This window comes from Rhincodon typus, chromosome 22 (assembly GCF_021869965.1).
Source record: "Rhincodon typus isolate 14 chromosome 22, sRhiTyp1.1, whole genome shotgun sequence".
Taxonomy (NCBI): Eukaryota; Metazoa; Chordata; class Chondrichthyes; order Orectolobiformes; family Rhincodontidae; genus Rhincodon; species Rhincodon typus.
This window is the reverse complement of record NC_063353.1, coordinates 40,525,919-40,553,080: the sequence shown is the minus strand read 5'-3', so window position 1 is coordinate 40,553,080 and position 27,162 is coordinate 40,525,919. Positions and strand designations below refer to the sequence as shown.

General features: G+C 39.0%; 1 protein-coding gene across 4 annotated transcripts in view; it reads right to left on the bottom strand.

Annotated features, from left to right (window-relative positions):
• Positions 1 to 27,162, bottom strand: part of usp6nl (USP6 N-terminal like) — a 271,323-nt gene that overhangs the window by 99,868 nt on the left and 144,293 nt on the right. For all 4 annotated transcript variants that reach the window (XM_048610396.1, XM_048610398.1, XM_048610397.1 and 1 more), the window contains exons 3-6: positions 25,097 to 25,170; positions 9,643 to 9,725; positions 6,724 to 6,763; positions 5,032 to 5,112 (exon numbers count right to left, since the gene is read on the bottom strand). In XM_048610396.1, coding sequence (XP_048466353.1) covers positions 5,032 to 5,112; positions 6,724 to 6,763; positions 9,643 to 9,725; positions 25,097 to 25,170 — 278 coding nt within the window. The remainder of the gene's footprint in view (positions 1 to 5,031; positions 5,113 to 6,723; positions 6,764 to 9,642; positions 9,726 to 25,096; positions 25,171 to 27,162) is intronic.

The window sequence follows — 27,162 nt, the reverse complement described above, 5'->3', positions numbered from 1 at the left end:
AAATTTGAAGTTCTTGAAATACTATTAATTGTATGAACTACAGCAAGATGTCAAATGATAATATTGAAAATACAAACGGTTGGACAAAGCACCTCTCTACTACCAAAAATACAGTAAAAGCAAAGTTTCTGCCAAAAACAAGCAATTGTGTTAAGATTAAAAATTCCATCCCTTCAATAAGTGTTTTATTTGAGTGTTCTTTCTTGAAACTTGTTATCCTCCAACACCATTATGAACAGATTTTCCTTCAGTAAAGGAGCACATAAAGTACTTGGAAACTCCAGAACAGCTGATATTTTGCTTTTAAAGTGGCTGCAAAGTTTCTTTGCAATTCAGTGAAAATTGAATGGAAAAATAGATGAAAATTTTCTATGTACTCCCAAAAGCCAACATGGCACGGCTTTTAAAATCTTACTTGTTAGATTCTAACTGTAAGTAGCGATTACTAGGTTTAAAGAAAAGTTGTGAGTTCAATACTGTTCTCCAATTTTGTTTCCCATTTAAAATTCCAAGAAAATTAAATTTACCAAGTTTTGAAACAGTTTAATTCTAAAAGACAGAATTAAGCTGGTAAAAGGTTTGTAGCAGCAAAACAGTATAATTGTACTGTTTTTCATGTCTGACACACAGTTGTAATTTGTGACTCTTTCTTAGACAGCCAGAGTTCAAGGAGAGCAAAATGAACGAGAATAATCAAAAAGATAGGTCAAAGATTACGAGAATCCCATCAGATTGAAATGATAAACAAAACTAGTTTGACTGGTTTGGTGTCTATGGCATACCGTCATGCCTTTTTCCTTGGCTTAAATTTTCTCCTCTCACCCACGAAGCAAAATTTCTTGCTGAATATAAATCCATGCATGCCAGCAGATCCAATTATAAAGTCCACAAACAATTTTCATCAGGCATCATAGGTAGTTCCAAAACTGGCTCTGTAAACCACATCCATTAACTGAAGGCAATTCTGTTGAATCAAACCTGTATACTCAATTTGCTCCCAGTATTGTGAGCTTCATTAAATTTGTCTGCATTTATTAAACTCCACCCTAATGGTGATCCATCCTAATCACTATCTTGAGAACTGTTTTGGTGAACTACAAAACAAAGACGTCCAGACGCAGTGCAGTTATTCCCAATTATTGCTACAGCGACTTTAAACCAAATATTCATGAAAATTACTTTAATGATGTAAATAAAGTATTGTATACTTGATGTTTTGTTCCTTGCGTCTCGACAAACCTAATCCCAAAGCTTTGTGTGCGTTACTCTTATTTCACCCACCTCACTGCCACTGCCTCCAGGGTCAATTTTGTCCATTTGACCCACTTCCTACTCCCTTGACTCTCTTCCCATACACAGCTGATCTCTGAACAACCCCTTTTCATCCTCTTGTTGGGTGAAAACTGCTGTCATTAGCCCTTTCCACAGAACCCAACCGTTGGCTCCACGTTACAATAACCATCCTCTCTGTATTCTCCTTTTATAGGATAACAGAATTTCACAGTAAAGAGGCACTTGGGCCCAGAGAGTTTGTACCACCAAAAATACACAACAACTACACTAAACCCACGACCCTGCACAAGCCCCATAGCCTTGAATATTACGACACTTCAAGTACTCATCCAATTACTTTTTGAAGGTTTTGGAGGTTTCCCACCTCAACTACCCTCCCAGGCAGTGCAATCCAGACACTCATCATCTGGGTAAAAACATTTTCCCTTAAACCCTCTCTAAATCTTTTGCCTTTCACTTTAAAGTTGTGCCTCCTTGTTTTGACCCTTCAACCGAGGGGAGCAGTTGCTTTCTATTCACCCTGTCCATGCTCCTCCATCTTGTACACCCCTACTAGGTTCACCCACAACATTCTCTGCTCCAAAGAAAACAGCCAAATCCTTGAAAGATGTGATTTTTTTCCCCCAAATCAATTCCCAGATTTCTTGGAACTCCATGCTGGAATACCCCAAATCAAGATTTTAACTCTACCACAGCACCAAATCAAAGTCATAAAAGGTAGCCTATATGATTCCTTGAGCTGTCTGGAGCTTTTAACGTGGCTGAGCACACCATTCTTCTCTTCACCATCATCTTGCGAGGTAGGCTGCTCTCATGCAGTTGCATTCTTATCAATCTAAGCACAGCCAAAGAATCCAAGGTTTTGGAGTAGATTTGGCACATTAACCTTTTGCTGGTTGTGGGTTTTGGGTTGTGGGTGTTGAGGTTGGTTGGCTCGCCGAGCTGGTTTCTTGTTTTGCAGACATTTCGTTACCATGCTGGGTAACATCCTCAGTGCAGCCTCCGATGAAGCATCGGTGTGTTCTCCCACTTAGTTTTTAAACTCTGGGGTCTGCTGAGATGGATTGCCTCACTTCCGGTTTTCCTTCATAGTGGAATGTATAAGGGGTCGAGCTAAATATGTTTATTAATACCATGTTTCGTGGCTTCTAGGCTTCTTGGAATTCTCGTGCCTGTCTCTGCCGAGCTTGTCCCAGGATTTTGGTGTTGTCCCAGTCGAAATGGTGGTTCTCCTTGTCCATGTGGATTTAGATGAGTGAGTACTGGTCGTGTCTTTTTGTAGCCAGTTGGTGTTCATGTACTCTTGTTGCTAGTTTCCTTCCTGTTTGTCCGATGTAGTGTTTCTCACAGTCACTGCAAGGGATCTTGTAGATGACATTGGTCCTGTCCATGACAGGGAGTGGGTCTTTAGTTTGGGTGAGCAGTTGTCGTAGGGTTGATGTGGCTTGTATGCCACTCTGTTGCCCAGCAGTCGTAGGAGTCTTGTGGTGAGTTCTGACGTGTTCCTGATGTAGGGTAGTGTGATGAGTGTGTCGGGGCGTGTAGGTACTACAAAGTGAACAAATTGTCTTCTCCTCAAGTATATTCTATCTGCCAAAAAAAACTCACGCTCTTGGCCTCACCATATCCTAATGATGAATCCTTGCTTACTCCTCACAACTCTCATCCTCACCTCAATCTGCAACTTGGAAATATTACATTTACAAAATATGTGTAAAATGGTCATTTTAATACAACTGCACATGTGCAGATGCACTTGCAACACACAGAGATTGTTTAGCTCTGTCTACTGCTGGTTGTGCTCTATAGTATACAAATAATTTTCAACTATAGCTTCACCAGGTTGAAACCTCATTTTTGGGCATGTCGCTCTATTGAGCTAGGGCTGACCTCTCAGCTTCATGATAATAGAAGGTCTCGGTCAGCGTAGTCAGCAGTTGTGCTGCTAAGCCAGTCTTGATGGTGGACACTGAAATCCTCCCCTTCCAGAGTAAATCTTGTAATCCTTGCCACCCTGGATGCTTCATTCAAGTGATCTTCAACATGGGAGACTCATCAGCCCATTGTGGGGGCAGGGAAGATATGTGGTAACCAGCAAAAGGTTAATGTGCCAATGCTTCACCCGATGCCATGAAATTATATGAGAACTGAAGACATCATCGAGGACTCCAACAGCAATTTCTTCCCAACTGTAAACCACTATGCTGCCAGCTCTGGTGGGTCTGTCCTGTTGTTGGGACAGGACATATCCATGGTTGGTGACGAGGATGTCTGGGACAATTTTGTACAAGCCCCAGATGTTGATTGGTGTGAACTTTGTACAGTCAACAGAGCTGTGTTTGTTGTTATTTCCAGTGCCTAGGTTGTTCTCGGTGGTCTTTCTGGTTTTGCTTCTTTCTTTACACTTCATAGTGTTTTGATACAACTGATTGGCTTGCTAGGCCATTTCAGGCAGCAGTCAAGAGTCAACCACATTGGTATGATATTGGATTTCAGGAAGTGAAGATGCTAACTCATATTAGGGAAACAAAGGTCAAACCAGAGCATATTTGGTATTAATGCTTCAATATGCATAAACAAATCAAGATTGGTGGGTTTTTGTTAGAACTGCTCACTGTTCTAGCTTCAGTTTCGAAGACAAAAGTCAACAGGTTCAATGTTTTTTCAATCCACTTTCAGTCCTGCCCTCCTGTACTTGAGGTGACATCTGACCAAGGCTGCAATTTCCATCTTCACACTGCCTCGTCAACTTTTTACAGCCTTCCCCTATATAATTGCCAAAATTACAAATTCTGCAGTCAGGCCTTAAACCTGAAATATCCACAGGTACTTGTGTCAACATGCAGCACTATCACACCGAATAAAATAAATAAAACAAAATATAAAATGCTGCCTTCAAAGTACTTTATGAACTATACTGTCAAACTAAAGCATGATAGCATTTTAAGAATTCTGTGATGATTCCATGACTAAGAGGTGTATTTTGTCCAGGCTTTTTTTTTGGAAGAGGTTCTGAACCATAGGGGAAGAGATGTATCTTCCAAGCTAATAAACAGCTTGAGAGGCCTCAAGGTTTTTTTTAAAAAAGTTGGAACAACAGATGCAGCATGAATGAGTGGAGTCAAGCTTCCACAGAACGAGGATTTTAGTTTAGCTTTTAGCAGTTGCTGGGTTTTTGAAGCTGCTACGTCTTTCTTTCTGTTGCAGCTAAAGCTTGGGTTCTCTTCCTGCTGCCAGGACTGTATGTGAGATAATCTGTTTAACTGCATTTGCCTTTGCCAAGGGTTTACGGGATGTTACAATATTGGAACAGTTACTGTTTACCAGTTAAATAAACTATTAGTTGTTATTGCAAGTTTTCCTTCTTTGTAGGGTAAGAATGAAGTGTTTTTTGCTTAAAGCCAAGTAGTGTAATCAATCGAATTACATCTGGAATACAGCACCTTACATTTGCCCTTAAGAAAAAGTTCGTGTCTAGGCTATCTCTATGTATCTGAAAAGGGTTCAGTCGAGTCCCTAACAATTCGGAGCAAAGAATTTTGAATATGGAACTAGCCTTCTAAAGTCAGCCAATAACTTAACAGTACACATGCACTTTTTCAAATATTAACTTAATATTTATATTGTTTGCAGTTAAAACATCTAATGGATGTAATGTAATCAATATAATTGCAAAAATTTCATTTCTATGCAAGATTCCACTCAAGTATGGAAAATTAATTTACAGGGCAGTTTTACCTTTTCACTGCTCTTATATTTGTCCCAGCTTTTCAGCATTTTCAGCCATTTTCCTGTTCTTTCAATCTCTACTTGTTTCAGCTGTAAAATGCAAATCAGCAAACTGTTACTGCAGATATTTAAAAGTGGCAGACAAGACAGAATGACTCACTGATAAACAAGTTGTATACTGCCAAAATGTTATAGACAATATCATATGAACATCCACTTTGTTGCTTCACCTTTATCATGTAGTTCTTCAAGGTGATTTGAGTATAACTTATGGAAGCTTATTATGTAGTCTTCCAAACAGGGTAAAGCAAACTTGGTATTTTTCACAAGCTTTTGGACCCTTTGATTTTCAGTACTGAATACTAGATTGATAAAAACTGGGTGGCTACCATATTGATATTGAAGGGTGAATTGAAATGCAAATCAATGGAAGGGAAAATCACAGCAAATTACTTGCAATTTCCTACTGAGAAGAGCTACTTGCAAATCTCAATGGAAGATTGGAGCCTTGTGAATGTAAACGTCCAGTTTCACAATTTTAGTTCTACAGACTATTAATAAAGTTATTCTGATTAATTAAAAAGCATGACATAGTATTTGCCTCAGATGTCCATTTAAATGGTCAACCTAGAACATCTAACGTAACCTCTTCAATTTCCACACATTCTAACAGTTATCTGCCTTTTTTGCCCTTTTGGTCTGGTAACGTATTAAGAAACTTAAATAATCTCTCACAATTCTAATCCTATCTCATTTCACCTGCTAATGAAAACCTCATCCATGCCTCTGTCAACTATACATGTAACGATACCAATGGTTGCCTGGCCACGTTTGTCATGCTTTATAAACTTCTGCACATTTAAAAATATGTTGCCTTTATCCTTCCCCTGAACCTCTAACACCCCTGTTATCCCTGATCTCCATAAACTACATTGGCTTCCAGTACAAGTGAAGATTTTCTTCTGTTTCATATCCCTTCATAGCCTCTCACCACCTCAGTATTGAATAGTCCATAGTTCTATAATACCCTCTCAATTCTGATTTTTCCTGATTGTTGCCTCATCCCCCAATCCTGTACATCCCTTCTCTATAACCTGCCACGAACTTGCCTCCACGTCCGTGCAGTGAGTAGTGGACAGTATAGGTCAGAAAAATTCCAGAGTATTTTGATCTCAACAGGGCTACTGTGGTGTTGCAGTTGATATTTAATCAACTAAATTATTTTAATATTGAGAACCTAATGATAAATTCCCTAAATGTCTTAATACACGGCCTTAACAGAATTCTGCACAAACAGCTACAAATGAAACATATTTTGTCAATTCTGAAGAAGGGTCACTGGACCTGAAATATTAACTCTGCTTTCTCTCCATAGATGCTGCCAGTACCTGCTGAGTTTCTCCAGCAATTTCTGATTTTATTTCATAATTTGGCTCCTGACTGGTTTGCAAAAATAATACGCTTAAAGACATATATACTGTTCAAAATTCTGAACATTTATTAGGGATTAATTTTGAAACTTTAACATACAGATTTTATGAACTAATGTGAAAATTACCCTCTGCCACTTCATAATCTAACTTTTTAAAAAAATCTGCTACTGCACCAAATTTATTCCTACATGCTTGTTTCCATCATATAAATGGAGCTATAGCCTTTCAAGAAAGGAAGAGCAAACATTAAAATTATGTTTCAACTTACTCTTTCTTCTACAGCATCAGGCATTGGCAACTCTTTCTCACTGTTACAAAAGGAAAACAGGCTTCAATATTCAAACATGCAATGCATAATTCATGAAAGCAAATCAAGCTATATTTACTTTTTCACTGCACCAACATTTTAAAATAACCTGAATTTCTACTTACAGAAATCAAGCACAATTACTGAAATAAAGATTTGGCCAACTAAGCTGTCAAAAGTGCATCTGAAGCACTCTACAGTGCCAGTAAAATGTATTATCATCATTTTAGTTTATGCTACAACAGCAGAGTAGCAAAACCAACATTACAATTCATTTTAATCAGAGATAGACAAATTGGGCTATCAAAATATGATTTTAGAGTTTCAAATTAAATGTAACACTTCCACACTTTGAATTAAAAATTTATTTATTGTAAAGACAGTGTCTTTTTATTTTTCTGTACTTTCAAATGGTGGACCGAAGTGAAAAAATTAACTGTTTTAAACTCAAGGATTGCTGCATGCTTTGAAAGTAATATGACACTCGTCGTAAACATCGTTGACAGAGTTGCTGATCCCAGCAGTCACTGGAGCGTGGTTTGCAAATGAGCTGGAGCTTAATGGTTGGTCTATGGCTTAATGACCAGTTAACAATGACAAAGGCCTTCTGCTTGCCAAAAACTATGTGATTAGTTCTTGGGCAGCTGAACAGCTTCAGGCTATGAACAATACACAGAGAAGCCTTCAGATCTCCACCATTTCAGGAGCTCTCTCTGCAAAAACTACTTTAAGCCTGAAGAAAACCAGGTGATCTTTCCTTTGCTGTAAACTCAATATTCAAATGTGCAATGCATAATTCATGAAAGCAAATCGAGCTATATATACTTTTTCACTGCACTAACATTTAAAAATAAACTGAATTTCTACTTACAGAAATCAAGCACAATTATTGAAATAAAGATTTGGCCAACTAATCATTCATAAGTCAAATCTTTTACAAGTAGCTAGCCACACTGGGCCTTTTGTTAACCTGTGAAAGTATCCAAAAACAGGAAGATCAAGAAACATCCGACAAGCACAAAAAACATATCAGCAGACACTATGAACAGAAACCACTGAATTGCCTTCCCAGTTTTTCCTCCATCCATAACATCCATGTTTTATTTCTCCTGTGTGTATAAAGGAAAGTTTATAAAGGCATTAGAGTTTTAACTAGGAGAGAGATATGGTGATGGTTCATAATCATAGAATCCCTACAGTACAGAAAGAGACCATGTGGCCCGAGTCTGCAATGACCCTCTGAGCAACTCACCCAGATCAAGCCCTCCACACCATCCCTGTAACCCTGCACTTATCATAGCTAATCCATCTAGCCTAGCTATCCCTGGACACTAAGGGCAATTTAGCATTGCCAATCTACCTAACCTGCACATCTGTGGATTGTGGGAGGAAACCAGAGCACCCAGTGATCGAAACACACTGGCAAGGCAGTAACACATCCAATCCCAACTCACCTTGAAATACACTGCCGCTTTAAAATATAGTCCATTCTCTGACCAACTAACAAACATATATTTAGCAGGTCTGTTCCACTTTTCCAAGTGTTTAGATTATTGACTTTTGTGAGAAAGCGAATGTTGTGATTTTGCCCGAAGTGATTCAAGACTTATTTTCACCAATGTACAACATTGTGTTTTTTAAAATAAAATATTGCTACAGCTTGTTAATCTCTTGTGCACAAGAATTGTTTCTTATTTCATACAGGCGCTCATAGGGTACTAGAATTGGGTCAGAGGAGCAGAAGCAAAAAAAAACCTGTCAGAAAATTGATTCAAGACAGAGAAAAGAAAATAGAGAGATGCTGCTCAGTCATTCCAGTTCTTTTCAACATATTTGAACTGTAAAATTACAAGCTTTCAAGAATTGTTTCATCTTCCTCAAAAATATTATAATTTCATTCCACTAGCAAAGAAACATTAATCCCAACAGAAAAATCAATTTGAATACATGCAGATTGGAAAAACTTTAATTAATTGCGAACAGAAACACGAGAGGCATCCACATTTTTTCCATGAAATCCGAAGACAAATCGAACAGAATTTACAATGTTCAAGTGCTGCTCCCCAGGTTGTACTCAAAAATACCTTCACAAAGTGTTCTCTTAAATATTATCAACTTTGATACAGTGGCCACCAGAAATCAGTGCGTCATGTTGTGCAGTACATGTGCACGTATCTGTCTGCTGGAGCAGTTCCACGAAGATGACCAAAAGCTGTCTAAAATTCTAAAAGCCATGTTGCTGGTCAAATACTCAGCACCCTTTGAGAGTTATTGCGTTTTTTTTTTAAAAACTGTTGTCCAAATGCCAATCAGCTGCCATGCATTCCATCAGTTCCAAACTAGCTTCTCCAAATGATAGCTCACAGAGAATGGAGTTTTCTGCACCATCCTGCAGTACAGTGTATAATGCAGAAGCTTAGAAAACCTATTATTTTAAAAAATAAAGAATATGAAATGGGATGTTGCCAGTGAGAAGAATTTAATTGTCATCAAGATAAACACCATGTTTTGCTGGGGGTGGTGCCTTCAGATTGTATGCCTTCCTAAACCCACCCAACTTCAAGACTTGTTAAAATTGACCAAGATGAATATAGTATAGTAATGAGAATAAAACCAAGATTTACAATGTATAATGCAAATGGAATATTTGTGGTTACTTTCAAAGAATTTTTTGGAAATAAATTGAGATTTGACTAAGAACTCATGCTGCATGATTTGATTTCATCAGCAAGTAACCCAGAAGTCTTAATGAGAAACATGCCAAACTAAACCACATTAACCACTAAATTAATCAAATCGTTTAATGATGGTATATCAATTTTCTAACAGAAAGAAAGAATGTTGAACTTGAAAGCACAAATTTAAAATGCTGAGCCTTACTGTAGAAAACCAAATCGATCAGTGATTTTATAAATATGGAAGTCTGCATCTTCCCATGGGTCAATCTTCGCTCCTTCTTGTCCCTGAAATAAACAAACAAACAAAAAGTAATCATTAAAGCTGTCGTGGTTTGATTCAATCAATTTTGAGCTGATGACAAAGCTAAATGCTTGTATCTATTAATTTATTACAAATTCAATTTGGGACCAAAACAGCAATGCCCTTGCCATCTTCAACTCCCTCAGTTCAAAAGATAAATGGGTCAGAAATGTGAGAAATTTCTATTCTGACATTTTGCATTTGAAACGTAGGGCTGAGAATGACGTGCTACAGTTGATCTCAGCCCGACCTCCAGGTTTTCCACTCCCAACTGTGGGCTAATGACCTCTGCCAGAAGAATGCAAATATTTATACAAAGGACAAATGCCTAGACATTGCTTAGTATCTTGGAACAGCAGTTTGCAGCAACACCATTCAGCATATTATACCTCTGTTGCTTTATTTTGCCAGAGAATCCAAACCAGTCTCACTCTCTTCTCAAATCTTTCTCTGTTTAAAATTTATTTTAACCAATTTAATTTTTAATGCAATTAATTTTATCTTTCTCCAACGGTTTCTATTTCAACACTAGATTTTTAAATTATCAGCTGTCAACAATAGCTACCCAGTCTGAAGACATAGTGCGAAAAAGGGAACACTACTTCCATAATTCTAAGAGTATCTTCATTAAATCTTCTCTTTGCCTTTTCTGTTCAAAGTAGAAACAATGCTCATCTCTCCATTCTTTCTTCATAACTACATAACTTTTTCTACACCATTCCACCAAATTCCTATGAATTCCAACAAATGCTGCATAATTCAGCAACCAAAACTGAACACACCATTATGTGATCACATTAACATTTACACAATAAAGTATTCCTTCCTTGCTCTTGCACTTTGTGCTCATTTACGTAAATTTCATTTAATAGTTTTCTCTGTCTACAGATATTGTCAGGGAATTATGTATTTGAAACTCTAGGTCTCTGTTCAACCACACCATTTACTGTATATGTACATTTATGTTTCTTTTATTCTCCCAGCATATGTTAACTTTGCACTTAATTATATTAAATTGTATTGGTCACCTGTACGTCCATTTCAAAAATTATAAGGATTCTGACAAAATTAAGGAAAATACTCATGAAAAGTTTGACCATTAAATACATATCTAACTCCTGAGTTACTCTTTAACATACACTATACTTAATTCACACACCCCAACTACATCTCCACCAGACCCTCCACCATTTGGCACCCTACCCTCCAGCACTTGAACATTGCATTTAACAGCTGTCAGGGTCTTTATATTTCAGAATACAGCAGCTCACTGCTAGGAAAAGGATGTGCAACTTACCTTCCTCTGACAGTTCTGCACAAATGAAAGAATTGTCAAAATGGAAGTACTGCATTTCTGAGACAGGCCCGAGAGGAATCTCCTTGCAGAAATTTGGAACTTCCTTCTTTAGTATAAAAGATGGGCCAGAGTGGCAATCTGCGTGAGATTGCCGTTCTTTAGACAATCTTGTTCTTTATGTCAGTCAGCAACAAATTTTGAAGCACCAATAAAGTTTGAAATCACATTTCCTAAACTCAAGAGCAATGATTTATGTGAAGAACATAAGTAGATCCCAACAATGTAGGGCTCAACTCCTGTTCCGTCTGAACAAAACCCATAGGATATGAAGAGTTGCAGCCAATTTGACAAGAAAAACTTTCAACTTCTGTGGCTACATAAAAATGAGTTTTCCAACAAGCTTTGAGATGTAACTTGTCAATATCCATTGAAAGTGGAAAGTGGTCACTTCTTCAGTTTGTCCACAATCAATTTCAAATCAAATCATCTTTTAGTTATTCAGTTCATCCTTCAATCTCTTCTTAAGCACACGTTACATCAGTTATCACCTAGATTTCCAGAGCAATTTGTACAACTGAAAATTGAAAAATAATCAATCAGAGTCTCTAATCTTATTACAGACATAGTCCCTAAATGTTTCAAGACCACCAACATCCTGAAGCCAAGGAAAACTCATGCAGCGTACTTCAATGACTACTGCCCAGTGGCTCTGACCTCCATAATTATGAAGTGCTTCAAGAGGTTAGTCACGGCACACATCAACTCTAGCCTCCCAGCCTGCCTTGATCCCTTGCAATTCACCTACTGTGGCAACTAGTCCACAGCAGATGTCACCTTCCCTGCCCTACGCTCATCCCTGAAACATATGAATAACAAGGACACCTACATCAGGCTCCTACTTATGAACTTCAGCGCCACTTTCGACACCACACTTCCAATCAAACTAATCTCCAGACTTCCAGACCTAGGTCTCTGCTCCATCCTCTGCAATGGATCCTAAGCTTCCTAACCCACAGATTGCAATCAGTGAGAATAGGCAACAACCCTCCTCCAAGGTAATTCTCAACACCGGCGCCTCTCAAGGCTGCTTACTCAGCCCCTTACTTTACTCCCTGCACACTCAAGACTGTGAGGCCAAATTTCATCTTAACTCCATCTATAAGTTCACTGATGACATCACCATTGTAGGCCAGATCTCAAACAATGATGAAACGGAATACAGGAAACAGACAGAGTGCTTAGTGGCATGTTGTAAAGGTAACAATCTCTCCCTCAACGTCAGCAAATTAAAAGAACTGATCATTGACTTCCGGAAGCAAAGTGGAGGGTATGTCCCTGTCTACATCAATGGTGCTGGGGTGGAGATGTCGAGAGCGTAAAGTTCCTAGCAGGGATGATCACCAACTATCTGTCCTGGTCCACATACATGCTACAGTTAGGAAACGCCTGTACTTCCTCAGGAAGCTAAGAAAATTCAGCATGTTCACAAAGACTCTTACCAATCTTTATAGATGCACCACAGACAGCATTCTACCCAGACGCATCATGGCTTCATAAGCCAACTGCTATGCCCAGGACTGTAAGAAACTACACAGAGCTGTGAACACAGCCCAGTTTATTATGCAAGCCAAACCTCTGTCCAAGATGGCGGCACCAGCAGCAAGTAGTGTTCGTGCTCCTGAACTCATCTGCTCCAGATGGCAGCATCCTTTTCTCTCTCTCTCCTTTTCGTCTTTCTTTCTTTATCTTCAAGGCCAGAGTGGTATCGGCGGGGCACCACCTGTAGCATGGCAGTGTGGATCAGGACTCCTGGCAGTAGTGGCAGTGTCACAACGGAAACTCCTGGCAGCTGTAGGCTCGGAGCAGGGACTCCTGGCTGCTGTCGGTTTGGAGCCTGCACTCTTGGTGGCAGCGATGGAGCATCAGCTGTGGTGGTGGAGATGCCTGAACTTTTGGAGGTGGCAGTGCCAAGGAGCAGGGATTCCTGGCTGCCATAGGTTCGGAGCCTGGACTCTTAGCAGTGGCGGTGCCCAGAAAGGGGACTCCTGGTGCGGTAGGCCCAGAGTGGGGACTCTTGGCAGTGTTGGCAAGGCGACTGCAGCAGCAGAACCTGTGTCTCCTTGGATATCAACTTCATCATTGCTGTACTCAGAGCGGGGACTCCTTGAGGCCCAGAACACCTTGCAAAGACCTTGCAGAAGCCCTGGTGCAGTGCTTGAGATCCAATGTGAACAGAAAATGAACTCTAAGTAATTCTTTTTGTAACTCAAAATGGTGCCAGATTGTAGTGACAAAACACTTTTCACTGTATCCTCCTAGATATATGTGATAATAAAATTCATTTATTGACTCCATCTATACTTGTCACTGCCTTGGGAAGGCAGCCAACACAATCAAAAGACCCCTCCCATCCCAGATATAATCTCTCCCAACTTCTTCCCTCGGGCAGAAGATACAGAAGCTTAAACACGTACCAACAGATTCATGAACAGCTTCTTCCCCACTGTTATCAGACTTCTGAATGGACGCTCAAGTTTTAATTTTAAAGTTAAATGTTTATCTCGCTCTGTGTGCGCCTTCCCCGTAGCCAGAGCACACTATTTTTCGCTGTGTTCTATTATGCTAATGCACCTTGTATGGTTTGATCTACCTGTACTGCATGCAAAACAAAAAAAAAAAAAAACTTTTCACTATACCTAGGTACAGGTAACAATAACAAACCAAATCAAAAAATTTCAACATTAGTGGGCCCAGTGATTTGTCCATTTTGAAATCTGCTAACTTTTCCTGAATACATTTCCTTTTTAAATTGAACATTATCATTCTATCTTATGTTGTTACCTGACAGGTCAGATTCCAGATTAAAATGTGGTTTGATAGGTGATAATTTATTTAGCGAGGTGGTCTTCCACTGCATGAAAAATATGAAATGCTACATATTTGTTTTTAACAGTAAAACACAAGCTTATTATGCAAAAGAAAAGCTAAAATACAATCAACCAAGATATTTAGATACAGTAAAAATACAAATGTGTCTATCCCAACACCATCACTTCACCATCTTCAAATTGTATAGTTAGTATTAATTTCATGATTTGCAGCCTTTAAATCTCATTTAAATTGTATTAATTACCTATTAACCGTCACACTTGCATGCATCCCATCTTACATTAGAGGAATATGTTAAATCGACAGTTTATGTATCCACTACGCTCATACTTTTGAGCTCTTTGGAATTTCATTCGAAGATTTTTTGCAGATGATCCACTATGTACATGCCAGCAGTTTCTTTTGCCCCGTCAGTTTGAGCCACACCCCCATTCATTTCATTGTACATCGCCATTTCCAATTTAAAATGCTAATGTCTAGCATTTCTTTCTTATCCTTATCTACCTAAAAGCTCTCAGTTCAATTTCCCATGTGTTCTGATTCTCACATCACTTACTGGTCTTACTTAATGTGTCCCAGTCTAAATACAACTCCTCTGTCCTTGTTTGACTGTAAACAAGCTGACAGCATTCCTATTCATATACTAGAGCCAAGAGAGTCAACTGCCATGGAGATAAGCTTTGAAAGCGGAAGAATTAGAACATGAGAGTGAGTGTGCGAGGCAACAAGAGCAAGCGAGCAAGTGTGTAAGCATATAGAGGAGAACAAGCATGAGAGAGTGAACGAAAGCATGCAGGAGACAAGTGCAAGTGAGTGAGTGATGCAGGAAAACAAGAAAGAGAGAAAGGGGGGTGGGGGAGAAGCAGGTACAGAAATAAGCGGACGGGAGACATGACTTCTGTGATTTTGAGTTTTCCTGGCTCACAATAGAGTACTCCTTTGTTGACAAGCTTAAAAGTTATTTCTTTCACAGCATCCTGCCTCTTGATCAAGCCCCCCTTTAACTTCCTCCTCCTGCAGCCTCGTTTTGTCACACTACCTTACCTTATGTTCATCTTCTCTTCCCTCACTCCATGCCTACTCTCAACCACCTGCTTGTCTGATGTCTATCCCCCACCTTTCCAAGCTCCATCTGAGCTCCCCACTTTTTTTGTAGCTGCCTTAACACCCCCAAATCCTATTTGCAACCTCTACATTAACCCCCAATGCCTCTTGCAGTCTCCTTCTCATCCTCCACAACCCATCTTTATTTCAGCTTCCTTCTCACATGCTAATCACCACCTGGCAGCCTCTCTCTCACGAGCCACGCACCTCTGGCATCCTCTCTTTTGCCTGTCAATCTTCTCTTGACAAATTTCCCAACTCATTCCCATTCCCCTTTGAAGATTCCTCCTCCTTCCCCAGCTCCCGGCCTCAGCTAAAGGCCCCGGTCCTGCCAAAGTGCCATACTTAACGTTGCCTCTTCCAATTGTTTCCTGCTTCTCCAGACGCAAACTGTTTCTCTCGTGATTACTGCTTACAGATTCACAGTGAACCCCTCCGCAGTAAACCCCTCTACCCGCAGCATGAATGTTCCAGAGCATTTTAGGGGCAAATTCAACAGCAACCCATCTACTTTGAGCACTTCGAGCAAATGGTTCAGAACCTTCCTAGCAGAGCTTGGCAAGAAGTCCTTTGTAATGGTGCACGTCACACAATTGCATTTAGATTGTAAACAAAGATATTTCCTGAATTAGATTATTTTCACAGGACTATTATTAATGGTCTCTTGTGAATCATAAGAACTTTCTACATGCCTTTGAAATGGAGTAATACTATTGTCAGGTTTTTCTTTTAAGAATGAAGAGAACAATGTATCCTGCATAATCTTATGCAAAGAATAGAGTTGATTGCAGTACTGAGAAGTTACTGCTATTGGAAGTTTCCTGCTGGTACAAGAGAGTTATGTTTCACTATCGTAGTAAGTGGTACAAAAACCACAATGCTTCTGAGTCACTTAGGTTGATGAAAATCAAAAAAAAATCAAGAAAGACTTGAAAGGTTCACCTCATTTTTGAATGAAGCATTTTCAATACAGTAAAATGTTAAACACGAAATATTCCCGGACATGTTTGCATGAAATTTTTTGCCAGGAACAATACAATGATACATAACTGATTCCCAGATAGAGGGCATAAAAAGACATGATAGTGAATGAAAGCAAACTAAACAATATGCAGGAAAGGTTTTGAACCTTGAACAGACATATTAAATTGCTTCAGTTATGAAAGTTTACATTACTTTTGGGAACATGGATACTCATGTAGAGATAAATGTGATTTTTGTTTTTAATGCTATGAAGTTCTAATTTTTAGGGTCAGAAAGTCACTTGGAGTAATGAGCTAAAGACAGCCTTTCAAAAAAGCATGTGCTTTCAGTTAAATAGAGCTGCTTGTGAGATAATTGCTAAGGTGTTTACAAAGTGAAACTTTTATGACCTACAAAAACAGACAAATGGCCTGGTACCACAAACAGATTTAGATCAGAAGGCAAGATCATTCCAACAGAAGGGAGTACTTAGTTTATGGAAGTCTTCAGGCTATCAAAGCTGGAAAGAGGTCTGAAGCCGTGTCAGCAGCCACTAAGTCAGTGAGTTAGCCTGTCTGTATGCCTTCGGGAGAGACAGTACTGAAGAGAATCTCGTCTGGAGAATGTGCAGAACATTGCCAAAATGAACCTTTTGTAATTTTGTATGTTCAGCAAGAAATTTTAAAAGTGAAGTCAGAAGTGAAACTTCACTGGGAATGAGTGTCTAAAAATAGAACATAGAAGATAAAACAGTACAGCACAGTACAGGCCCTTCGGCCCACGATGTTGTGCCGAACTTTTACCCTAATCCTAAGGTCTATCTAACCTCCACCGCTACCTTATACTATCATCCCTATGCCTATCTAATAGCCGCTTAAATGCCCCTAATGAGGCCAGCTCCACTACCTTCTCCGGCAATGCATTCCACGCCCCTACCACTCTCAGAGTAAAGAACCTACCTCTGACGTCTCCCGTATATCTATCTCCTTTCACTTTAAAGCTATGTCCCCTCGTAAAAGCTACCTCCACCCTAGGAAAAAGTCTCTGGTTGTCTACTCTGTCTATACCTCTGATCATTTTGTACACCTCTATCAAGTCACCTCACATCCTTCGTCGTTCTAAAGAGAAAAGCCCTAGCTCTCTCAACCTTTCCTCGTAAGACCTTCCCTCCATTCCAGGCAACATCCTGGTAAATCTCCTCTGTACCTTTTCTAACGCTTCCACATCTTTCCTCTTATAAATGTATAAATAATATGTTTTGGGGGAAAAAATGCGGATCCTTTTATACTGTATAAAAAGTGACCGAGAAATTTAGCAGCTTTGGCAGTATCCATGGACAGAAGCAAAAACATTTAAGAAACATTTAGACAGGCAGATGAACAGGCAGGGAGTAGAGGGATACAGACCATTTGAAGGTGGATGGGATTTGTTTAGAATGGCATTACAGTAGGCACAGATATGGTGGGCCAAAGGGCCCGTTCTTATTGGATCAGGGACTGGGATCTGAGTTATCCGGTAATAACATCAGCTGGAATCATAACACATTAGATCAGTCCCTTATGTTTAGAACACCAGACTGAAAGTCTCTGCAATGTTGACCAACCTCACTGGTTGAAACTAATTCAAATCAGTTAAAAATTATTTCAAGATCAGCAAATACTTTTAGTAAACATTACTAGTGTTGTCCTCTTCACACCCTGACACCTCATCATTCACTAACTCAAATTGGGTCAGACAAGAACTTGTTCAGTTTGGAATGGTTAAAAGGATGTAACTTCACAGCAAAAAGCAGGATGGAAGAGCAATGTGGTTACTGCACCTTTTGCCAATTTATATATTGATGTCAACCTTGATACAAAGTGAGACATGAACTAGTCTTTGTCAGAATAGTGCAAATTTCATGCTCAAAGCGTGGAAGCATCATTTACCTCCTTTTTAAAAACTCACTGCATTGTTTCAAAACACAGTTCAGCTGTAGTCACTAAATGCTACCATGCTGTGAGTCACCACATATAGAAGCATTACTGCCGTGTAAGAGTTGACAGAGAAATCTACAGTGTGATTTCTCTGTGGTGAGACACCCGATATGTGGGAAAACATGCACATACACAAATGAGAACATAACAGCACTACATTCTGTACAGCATTGCCTGGATTATATTAGGTCAGATTAATTTATTTTCTTTGCTAATCGGTGGTTTTAAAAAAAGGGGAGGAAGGTGTTTCCCATTAGTTTGGAGATACTTAAAGTTTGAGAAGGAATTCGTACATTTGCTGTTGGATTTCCATAGTAATCACCAGTAAACCTTGGAAGTGAGTCCAAACACCCAAACTCAGTACATTTAATAAAAAACAACTGCAGATGCTGGAAATCTGAAATAAAAACAGCAAGTGCTGGGAATATTCAGCAGGTCTGGCAGCATTTGTGGAGAGGAAGACAGTTTATATTTCAAGTTTGTTGGATAAGGCTGAAGATAACAGGAACTGACAAGAGGCCTAACAATAGGCTGCTGTGAAACAGTAGTATGCCGAGACAGTCAGATCTGCTAATACTGCAGGAAACCAGGAACTGCTGGCTCTATCAGATAAGATATACATTTGGACAAAATATTTGGGATCACGTGCACAGATAAGTCCAAAGAAGGCATACATTTGGATAAAACTTCAGGATTAGTCAAGTGCACGCATAATTCCAAGTAAGGAACGTACTTGGCACAGAGACGTGTATAAAATGCCTGAGGAAATCATTTTGTTCAACAACACTTCAAAGACTAACGTTGTATGACAGTACCCTCCATCAGGAGGCATGGTGATGACATCAAGTCATTTCAGCCTGGCCAGGTGTGAACTCTCCCCGGTAATAACGTTTGGGTTAAGTTACAGAAATCTGGATACCGAAAGACAGTGAATGAGATATCTCTTGTAGTTAGACGTGTGTTATTCGTTTAAGTACGTAATAAATGAATTATGGTTTTATAGGGCTCTAAGTGTCTCTATTGTATCTTCACCTACATATTAAGTGTTGATTCTTAGAGACAGGCAACAAGTTGAATATGATTGCTTCAGAACTAAAGGATTCTAGAAATGTGATGGGTTACATGATGTCTTGGTGGCTGGGGGTTCTGGGGAGGAAATGCAAAAAGGCTAGATTTGGGGTATGGGAACAGATGGGCCAAGGAGTGGCAGATGCAGTTTAATTTAGATAAATGTGAGGAGTTATATTTTGGTCAGGCAAATCAGGGCAGGACGTATACGCTTAATGGTAAGGTCCTGGGGAGTGTTGCCAAAACAAAAAAGTCCTTAGGGTGCAGGTTAATAGTTTCTTGAAAGTGGAGTTACAGGTAGACAGGGCAGTGAAGGCAGCATTTGATACATGTGCTTTTATTGATTAGTGTATGGAGTACATGAGTTGGGATGTCACATTGCAGTTGTACAGGACTTTGGTTAGGCCACTTTTGGAATACTGTGCGCAATTGTGGTCCCCCTGCTATAGGAAAGACGTTGTGAAACTTGAAAGGATTCAGAAAAGATTTACAGGGATGTCGCCAGGGTTGGAGGTTGCGAGCTACAGGGAGAGGCTGAATAGGCTCGCTATTTTGCCTACAGCATTGGAGGCTGAGGGGGCGACCTTCTAGAGATTTATTAAAAATGATGAGTGGCATGGGTAAGCTGAATAGTCAAGGTCTTTTTCCCAGGGTAGGAGTGTCCGAAATTAGAGGATACAGGTTTAAGGTGAGAGGGGAAAGATTTAAAAGGGACCTGAGGGGCAACTTTTTCACACAAAAGGTAGTGAGTGTATGGAATGGGTTGCCACAGAAAGTGGTGCAAGCTGGTACAATTACAACATTTAAAAGGCATCTGAATGGGTATATGAATAGGAAGGGTTGAGAGGGATATGGCCCAAATGTTGGCAAATAAGACTAGATTAATTTAGGATATCTGGTTGGCATGGACAACTCGGACCGAAGGGTCTGTTTCCGTGCTGTACAACTCTATGACTCTATGTTATGGAACAAAAGGCAGATGGATGATAATAGTTGTAGACAAGTGACAAAATGTTTGTGTTCTGAGTGCGCATAAATGGCAGAATAATGAACAGTCCCGTTCAACAATAGAATCAGGAATAACGCATTTCAAACTGTAACAGAATTACAATATGGGACTAGTTTATGATCTGAAATTCTTGAACACAATGATGAACCCAAAAGCTTAAATGAAGGATGAGGTGCTGCTCCGTGAGTTTATGTTAAGCTTCATTGGAATACAGCAGCAGTCCAAGAACAGAAATCTAAGTGTGAGAGGAAATGGTGAATTAACATCAAGCAAATGGATACTTGGAGTCATGCTTGTGGATCGAGTGTCTTCAATCTCAGCTGAGGGGATTTTCCAGATATTCAGCTGGTAATGCAATGTTAATTCAGAAAGCAGAAGTGTTTACCAAAAATCCAATGTTATTGAAGCATTCCTTGACTGATGGTAAAACAATTAAAAAGCCTCGCTCACATTTTCCTGCAACACCTGTTATTGATTGTTTCATTGTTGTTGATGTAATTCACTGCAAAACCAAAAAAAAACCTCTTGGCGCTGACCACAAAATTCTGGCCAATTACTGGTGAAGTAAGGCTCATCCTTGGCTTATAACATGGAAAGAGCATAGGATACTCCAGATGATACAGCCCTGAGAAAATGGTCTGCAATTGTACCACGAACTCATGTCTAAAAAGTCATAGCCTTCAAAGTTTAATCCTTCCATGCAGTAATTTTTGCAGTGAAGAAAGGAATCAAGACATTTACACACAACAATTCTCCCCTTAAAGTATTTTCCCTCAGATTTTAAAGCATTCAGGCATTCCTTTAAATAAGATGCATTCTATACTTAGTTTTATTTCACTCACAATGATGGAAAATGAGCACCTACACAAAGTAGGTAAAAGAAAATTCGAGGAACATACATCTTGAAGTTCTTTTGAAGCACTATACAACAGGAAAAAGGGCACAAATGTTAAAATGCTCAACACTGCCTTCTTCTATTCGACATAAATTAAACCGAGGGCAGTGGTGGTGTAGTGGTAAATTCACTGGACTAACAATCCAGAACCACAGGTTAATGTTCTGGGTACATGGGTTTAATTCCCACTATGGCAGGAAGCAAAATCAAAAGAAGTTTGGAATAAAATTTTATTGCAAACATCCATCTGGTTGGTTAATGTCCTTTAGGGAAGGAAATTTAAGATTCTTCCACATTATATGTGATCCCAGACCCACAGCAATATTGCTGACTTTTAGCTGTCCTCTGGGCAACTAAGGAACAGCTAAAATGGCTAGCCCAGACAGTGACATCCACATACCATGAACGAATAAAATGAATAAATCAAAATAATGCACAGTTGTAACACTGGAATTATGAATCCTAACCTTTCACAGTCCATTTGCACATTCATCTCAGGTCTATGTAGTGAAAACACTTTTTCCTAATATGCCCTTTGAATGCGGACAATGCTAGCAAGTCCATCTCTACTTTCCTTGGAAAAAAAAAGGTGGACTTTCATCTTGAACTGCTGCAATCCCTATTCAAACTACTCTCCAATAATAGTTAGGTAGATACTTACAGGATTTTGACATAATAATTGTAAAATGATTGAAGCATCTGTCCAAAACAGACTTTTACATGACTCAAGAAAGGAATTTAGAGATAGAGATAAAGAGCTACATTTGGCTGCACTTGGTTATCTAGCACTATTATTAAACTTCTTACACTTTTGGGACTTAGGTCTCTTATTATTTTAGAATGAGAGTTGCCCAATGAGCAAGCTGACAATGCTATAGTAAGGAAACAGGGCCTCTGAGACCAGGACTTAATAGGGCAAGCAACAATTTAACTTATGAACCAAAGCAGACTGATTGGCAGCAAATCAGTGACAGCATCTTGACCGAAGTACAAATTTTTCAAGTGGGTGAATTCAGCATTGTAACCATTGTTTTGGTGGATGGGTGGAAATAGAGGAAGAAAGACTGGTTTAAATATTCCTTATGCCTGCTCTGTCATTTAAGATTATAATTGATCTGATTATGGCCTAATGATAAAATGATTGCTCTTTTCAACCCTATCAAGCATTTTGTACTGTTGCAGCTGGTTCTACCCTGGTTGCATGTATTCACCACACTTCTAATTTGAGCATTGTGGATGATGGAGAAATCAGTTAAGCCAAATCTCAGAGGAATCTGTAAAAACCGAAAGAATTGCGGATGCTGTAAATCAGGAACAAAAACAAAGTTGCCGGAAAAGCTCAGCAGGTCTGGCAGTATCTGTGAAGGAAAAAAAAAGAGTTAACGTTTTGGGTCTGGTGACCCTTCCTCAGAACTGGATTTTTTGGAGTGAGGTTTTAAGACAGAGATGGTGAGCTATCTATTTGGATCTAATAAATTTAACAGCTTGTGAGGTTCTTTCTAACATTTGCAACAATAGAGGCAGTCTGAATGGATGGGGTCAAGCTCCCACAGAACCAGAACTTTTAGTTTTAGTTTTCAACAGTTGTTGCTGGATCTTGAACCTAGAGTACACCTCTCCCTGCTATTGTTTTGTTCACTCTCAGAGTTTTCTCCTGATGTTTTTTCTCCTGCCATTATTAGAATTGCATGTAAGACAATCTATTGTACTGAATTTGCCTTTTGCCAAGGGTGTGTCTATGGAATGTTACTATATGGGAACTGTCACTGTTCAGTAGTTAAAAAATCTATTTTTCTGTAAAGTTTTTTAGTAGAGTTAAGTTCTTCCAATTTCTTCTTTCCGAGGCGTTCTGAGGAAGGGTCACCGGATCCGAAACGTTAACTCTGTTTTTTCCTTCACAGATGCTGCCAGACCTGCTGAGCTTTTCCAGAAACTTTGTTTTTGTTCTTCTTTCTTTAGTTGTATTTTATCAATAGTGTATGAGTAAAGTGTGTTTTGATTCAAGCATGGTAGTTTATACTTACCTTTAAAAGAAGAAAAAAAAGTTTGGGTCTAAACTATTTCCTCAATATTTTGAGGGGTATTGGTCTGGTGCATAACAGTAGGAACCTCAAAAGGAAGGCAAGATACATCATCTATTTCCCACACATATCTTTATCTTTGCACATTCATTGAGAATGGGAATATTCATGGATACTTCTCCTATGAGCAGTTTTAATTGTCCACTAATATTTAGGACTGGTTGACAAGATAGCATCGCTCTGTTGGCACGCTGGTTGTTTCTGTCTGGTTGGCTATTTCTGTCTACGATTTATGGGTTTTGCTGGAATGCCTGAAGTTCTGTATGTTTTCACCAGGTTGTTGCCTCATTTTCAGATGCACTTCTGGCATGTCCTTCCACATTTCTCAGTGAACCAGGGTTGGGCCTCTCTTTGGCGATCTCAGATTTGCCAGGCTTTCTGAAGTGAAATTCTGCTGCAACCGAGTGTCATAAAAGCAGTTTTGAATATGCCACATTTAACAAGTTGGTTGAGCCACATAACACCATGAAAGGTGGTTTCAGTGTGAATGGGACATTGGCTTTACAAGGACTGTGCAGTGGTCACTCCTATGAATATTCTCATAGACAGATGCATCTGCAGCAATAAACTGATGACAGCAACTTTAAAGAAGTTATCCCTGGATGCTGGTCCACTCCGCCTGTCACAAAATCCAATGTGGTAGCTATATCCTTCAGGACTTGGTCAACTCAGAGTATATACTGTATGTACAAAGTATATTAAATGGCACTAGTACCCGCAATGCTTCTTCCAGTCAGCGTTCAAAATCAGGAGTACTGGTTTATCATTATGGCAAGGGTGGTTATCAAAGAGAGGGTTTGTTACCTATGTTTGACATGCTGATGAGTCTTCATGGCTTCCAGATTCCTTGTTAAGAATTCCCAAACATATGCCAGTGGATCACCATTACGAGTGGCTCCGTCCTGCCGATGGGGTGGAAAAATGCAGGAGTGATGGCGAGGAATCTGGGACATATCTGGGCTGATAGCTATGTTTCTGTGATTATGACTGTATGAAGGCAATTTTATTGGGATAGCTCAGCCAACATGGCACATCCCCAAACATTAGTGAGGAGAACTTGCCGAACTTGGGACCGGGGATGACTTTGTCTTTTCCGAATCCAGTACAGAGCTCCATCTCTTTGTAATGGTTTGATTTAACAAAATGACATTCTAGGCCTTCATAAATTGTACAAATAGTCACTGATATCTACACAATTTATCTTCCCCAAAACATAGATTATGTAAAGTTTCAATATAGAATAGTTAAAAACATTTTCCAGTGATGCTTTATGAAACTGCAATGTAGCTGAACCCAAGTTTTTTTTTGTTTTCTAACCAACATAACTGGCTTAACTATGATTAAGAAGTTAGAACACATCCCAATAATTTAAATCGAACAGACAATTCACACCTTGAACGCCCAATTTCACTGTGTAATCATTCATAGACGGTCTCTGAATGCAAATAGAACACAAATATTGATGCTCACTGGTAAAATTAAGTATACATGCAGTTTTTCAAATGGACTGTTTTCTTCATCTAATCTTCAAATATTAAGAGTATCCAATATAATAAGTTGGACTATGAAAGAACTGAACTCCTCCAGGTAGTTGCTTATATTTTTCATGCACAAAAGAGCAGGAATAGAATGTTATACTAAATAAAGTGCTGTATATTTTACTTAAGGTACATTACCACCTCCAAAATGACAGTTATCCCTAGGAATGTGTGGTTAGGAATACGTTAACAGTGTACAAAGGCAGAAAAACTTGCAGCATATTGGCTAAGGTCCTTCATATTCTTCACAAATGGTTCATGCTCGCTGATCATTAAATAATGCCAAAATAAGACAACAGTAGATTAATAGCTTCTAAAAGAAAAATGGTTAAAAGCAGACACGACTAAGGAAATGACCACCTAGCTTCGTACTGAATTCAGGTAGTTCAAAGGAACTATATGTTTTATAGTCTACATTTCTTCATAATCTAATTCTACACAAGGTCTAAAATAATCATGGATTTTACAAGTGATCAACAATGTTAGAAGAGAGAGACTAAGTGTCACATAAACAGTGCAGTTGAAAATACTTCACCTTGTCATACTTTGATACTATTTCAGCTCGCTCCTGGGCAAGTTTCACTGCCACATCCTGCTCAGCATCTGGATCTGCAGGCAAACCAGAAAAGGAATGGGTCAACATTACTAGCCTTGCTTGAACATAACTGAAGCTATGAAACAAAATGATTTGGAAATAGTTGCTTCTTCTCTAATAGTATTAGAGAAAGAAACTGGGTATGGCTGGCTAAATCACTTTTGTTGCAGACCAATTAACGCTCTCCAATACAGATTTTAATCTCTTGTAACACTTACTCCTGGCAAATTGGTGGCATCCGAATGAAGGCAACTCCAAAACATATTTCCTCAAGATGAAACATGGTTGTAGTATTCATACAGATTATATTTATAAATGATAGTGTTCCATTTGATTCTGCCATTATGGCATTTAGACATTAGACTGCAGTAATTCAAAATAATGTTAGACATAATCCTGGATTCCCCAAGGCAACTCATCAGGCGTACCAACTATTTTACCTGCAGCTTCTTGGCAACAAGGCTCAGAAAGTGAAGCAAATTAACTTTAAGGATACAACTGTCTGCTCAAGATGTACATTTATTTTTATTAGTGGAATGGGTGTTTTGCAGGCAAAATCAGCATTTGTTGACATTCAGAAGATAGTGCTGGTGGTGAGTTGGGTTCTTGAACCACCCCAGCTTTTATGGTGTACGTACACCCGCATTGTTAAGAAGAAAGTTCCAGGATTTCAACTCAGCATTGGGACACTGCATCAATGTAATTAATGTAAATGATATTGAAACCAACACAAAGTACATTTTGGTTTCATGTCATATCAAAACAGGTCCTCTCAAATTTGCTCAAAGCTAGGCAAAGGTTTATACAAATATTAACATACAAAAGCACTAATAAGCTAAATTCATTCACCACATTCAGTTAAATTTCTAAACTGAGCTTATTCATCAGGGTACTTTATCGATTAAATCGTAGAATGAATACTTCAGCAAGCTAGTTAACCACATTCCATTACAACTAAACAAGCAATTAAAATATTTCTAAAACAGCAAATAAAATTCCAAGGATTGTACAACTTATTTAAAATAATTATAGAAAGAGCAAACTCTCCTCAACATGGGGATATTACCATCCAAAGCTTCTGCTTGATTACATCCGTGGAAATTATTTTGTAGGCTAAAAACTGATTGTAGTCTTCCAGTGTGCAGCTTATTTCAACTCTCAATGCACACGGCATTATCACTTTTTGTCCATTGCCGTAGAATGTATTCAATCTAATATTAACATAGATCAAACTCTACAATATCAGATTGTCACAACATATTCTATAGATCTTTTAAAACAAGCAGCTGCAACACAACAGAATATCAATTAAGATTTGAGAGACAGGACAGCTTAGCACAAATATTCGTTATTTCAACAAAGACAGTGGTTTAATCAGATAAATTATGTCTACCCGGCTTTCATTTCAATACAATAACTCTGTTCAATTCTCATAAATATCCATGATATTGGAAATGCCACTAGATAAGGATCAGGCTTATGTTCTGTACACATGGGTTCAAATCTCATCATAGCAGCGTACAGCCAACGAGAGCACGGCGGACGCTGGGCCATGAACAAGGCACAGACAAAGACAAAGACAAAGACAAAGACAAAGACAAAGAGAGAGGGAGGGGGAGGGGCACGGGGTGGGGGGAGGTGGAGAGAGACAGAGAGAGAGAGATACATAGCCCTAATAAATTGTTCCCATTATTTCACACCAATTGAATAAAAATCTTGCAGTTGTGATCTGTTTTGCACCCTTTTTGAAGACGAGGATTATGATACTTGTTTAGTTAACTACTGTTGAGCTTCTTGTGGCATGACTTCTTAATGACAGTTAATAGCAATGTATCTTTTGTCACAATTAAGGTTAAAATAACTTTTATTTCTGGGAATTTGAACTCTTTCTAGCCAGTCTCTGGTTTCTATCTCCTTTATTCATTCACGGGATGAGGACATCGCTGGCTAAGCAGCATTTATTGTCTACCCTATTTGCCCAGAGGGCAGTTCAGAGTCAACCACAT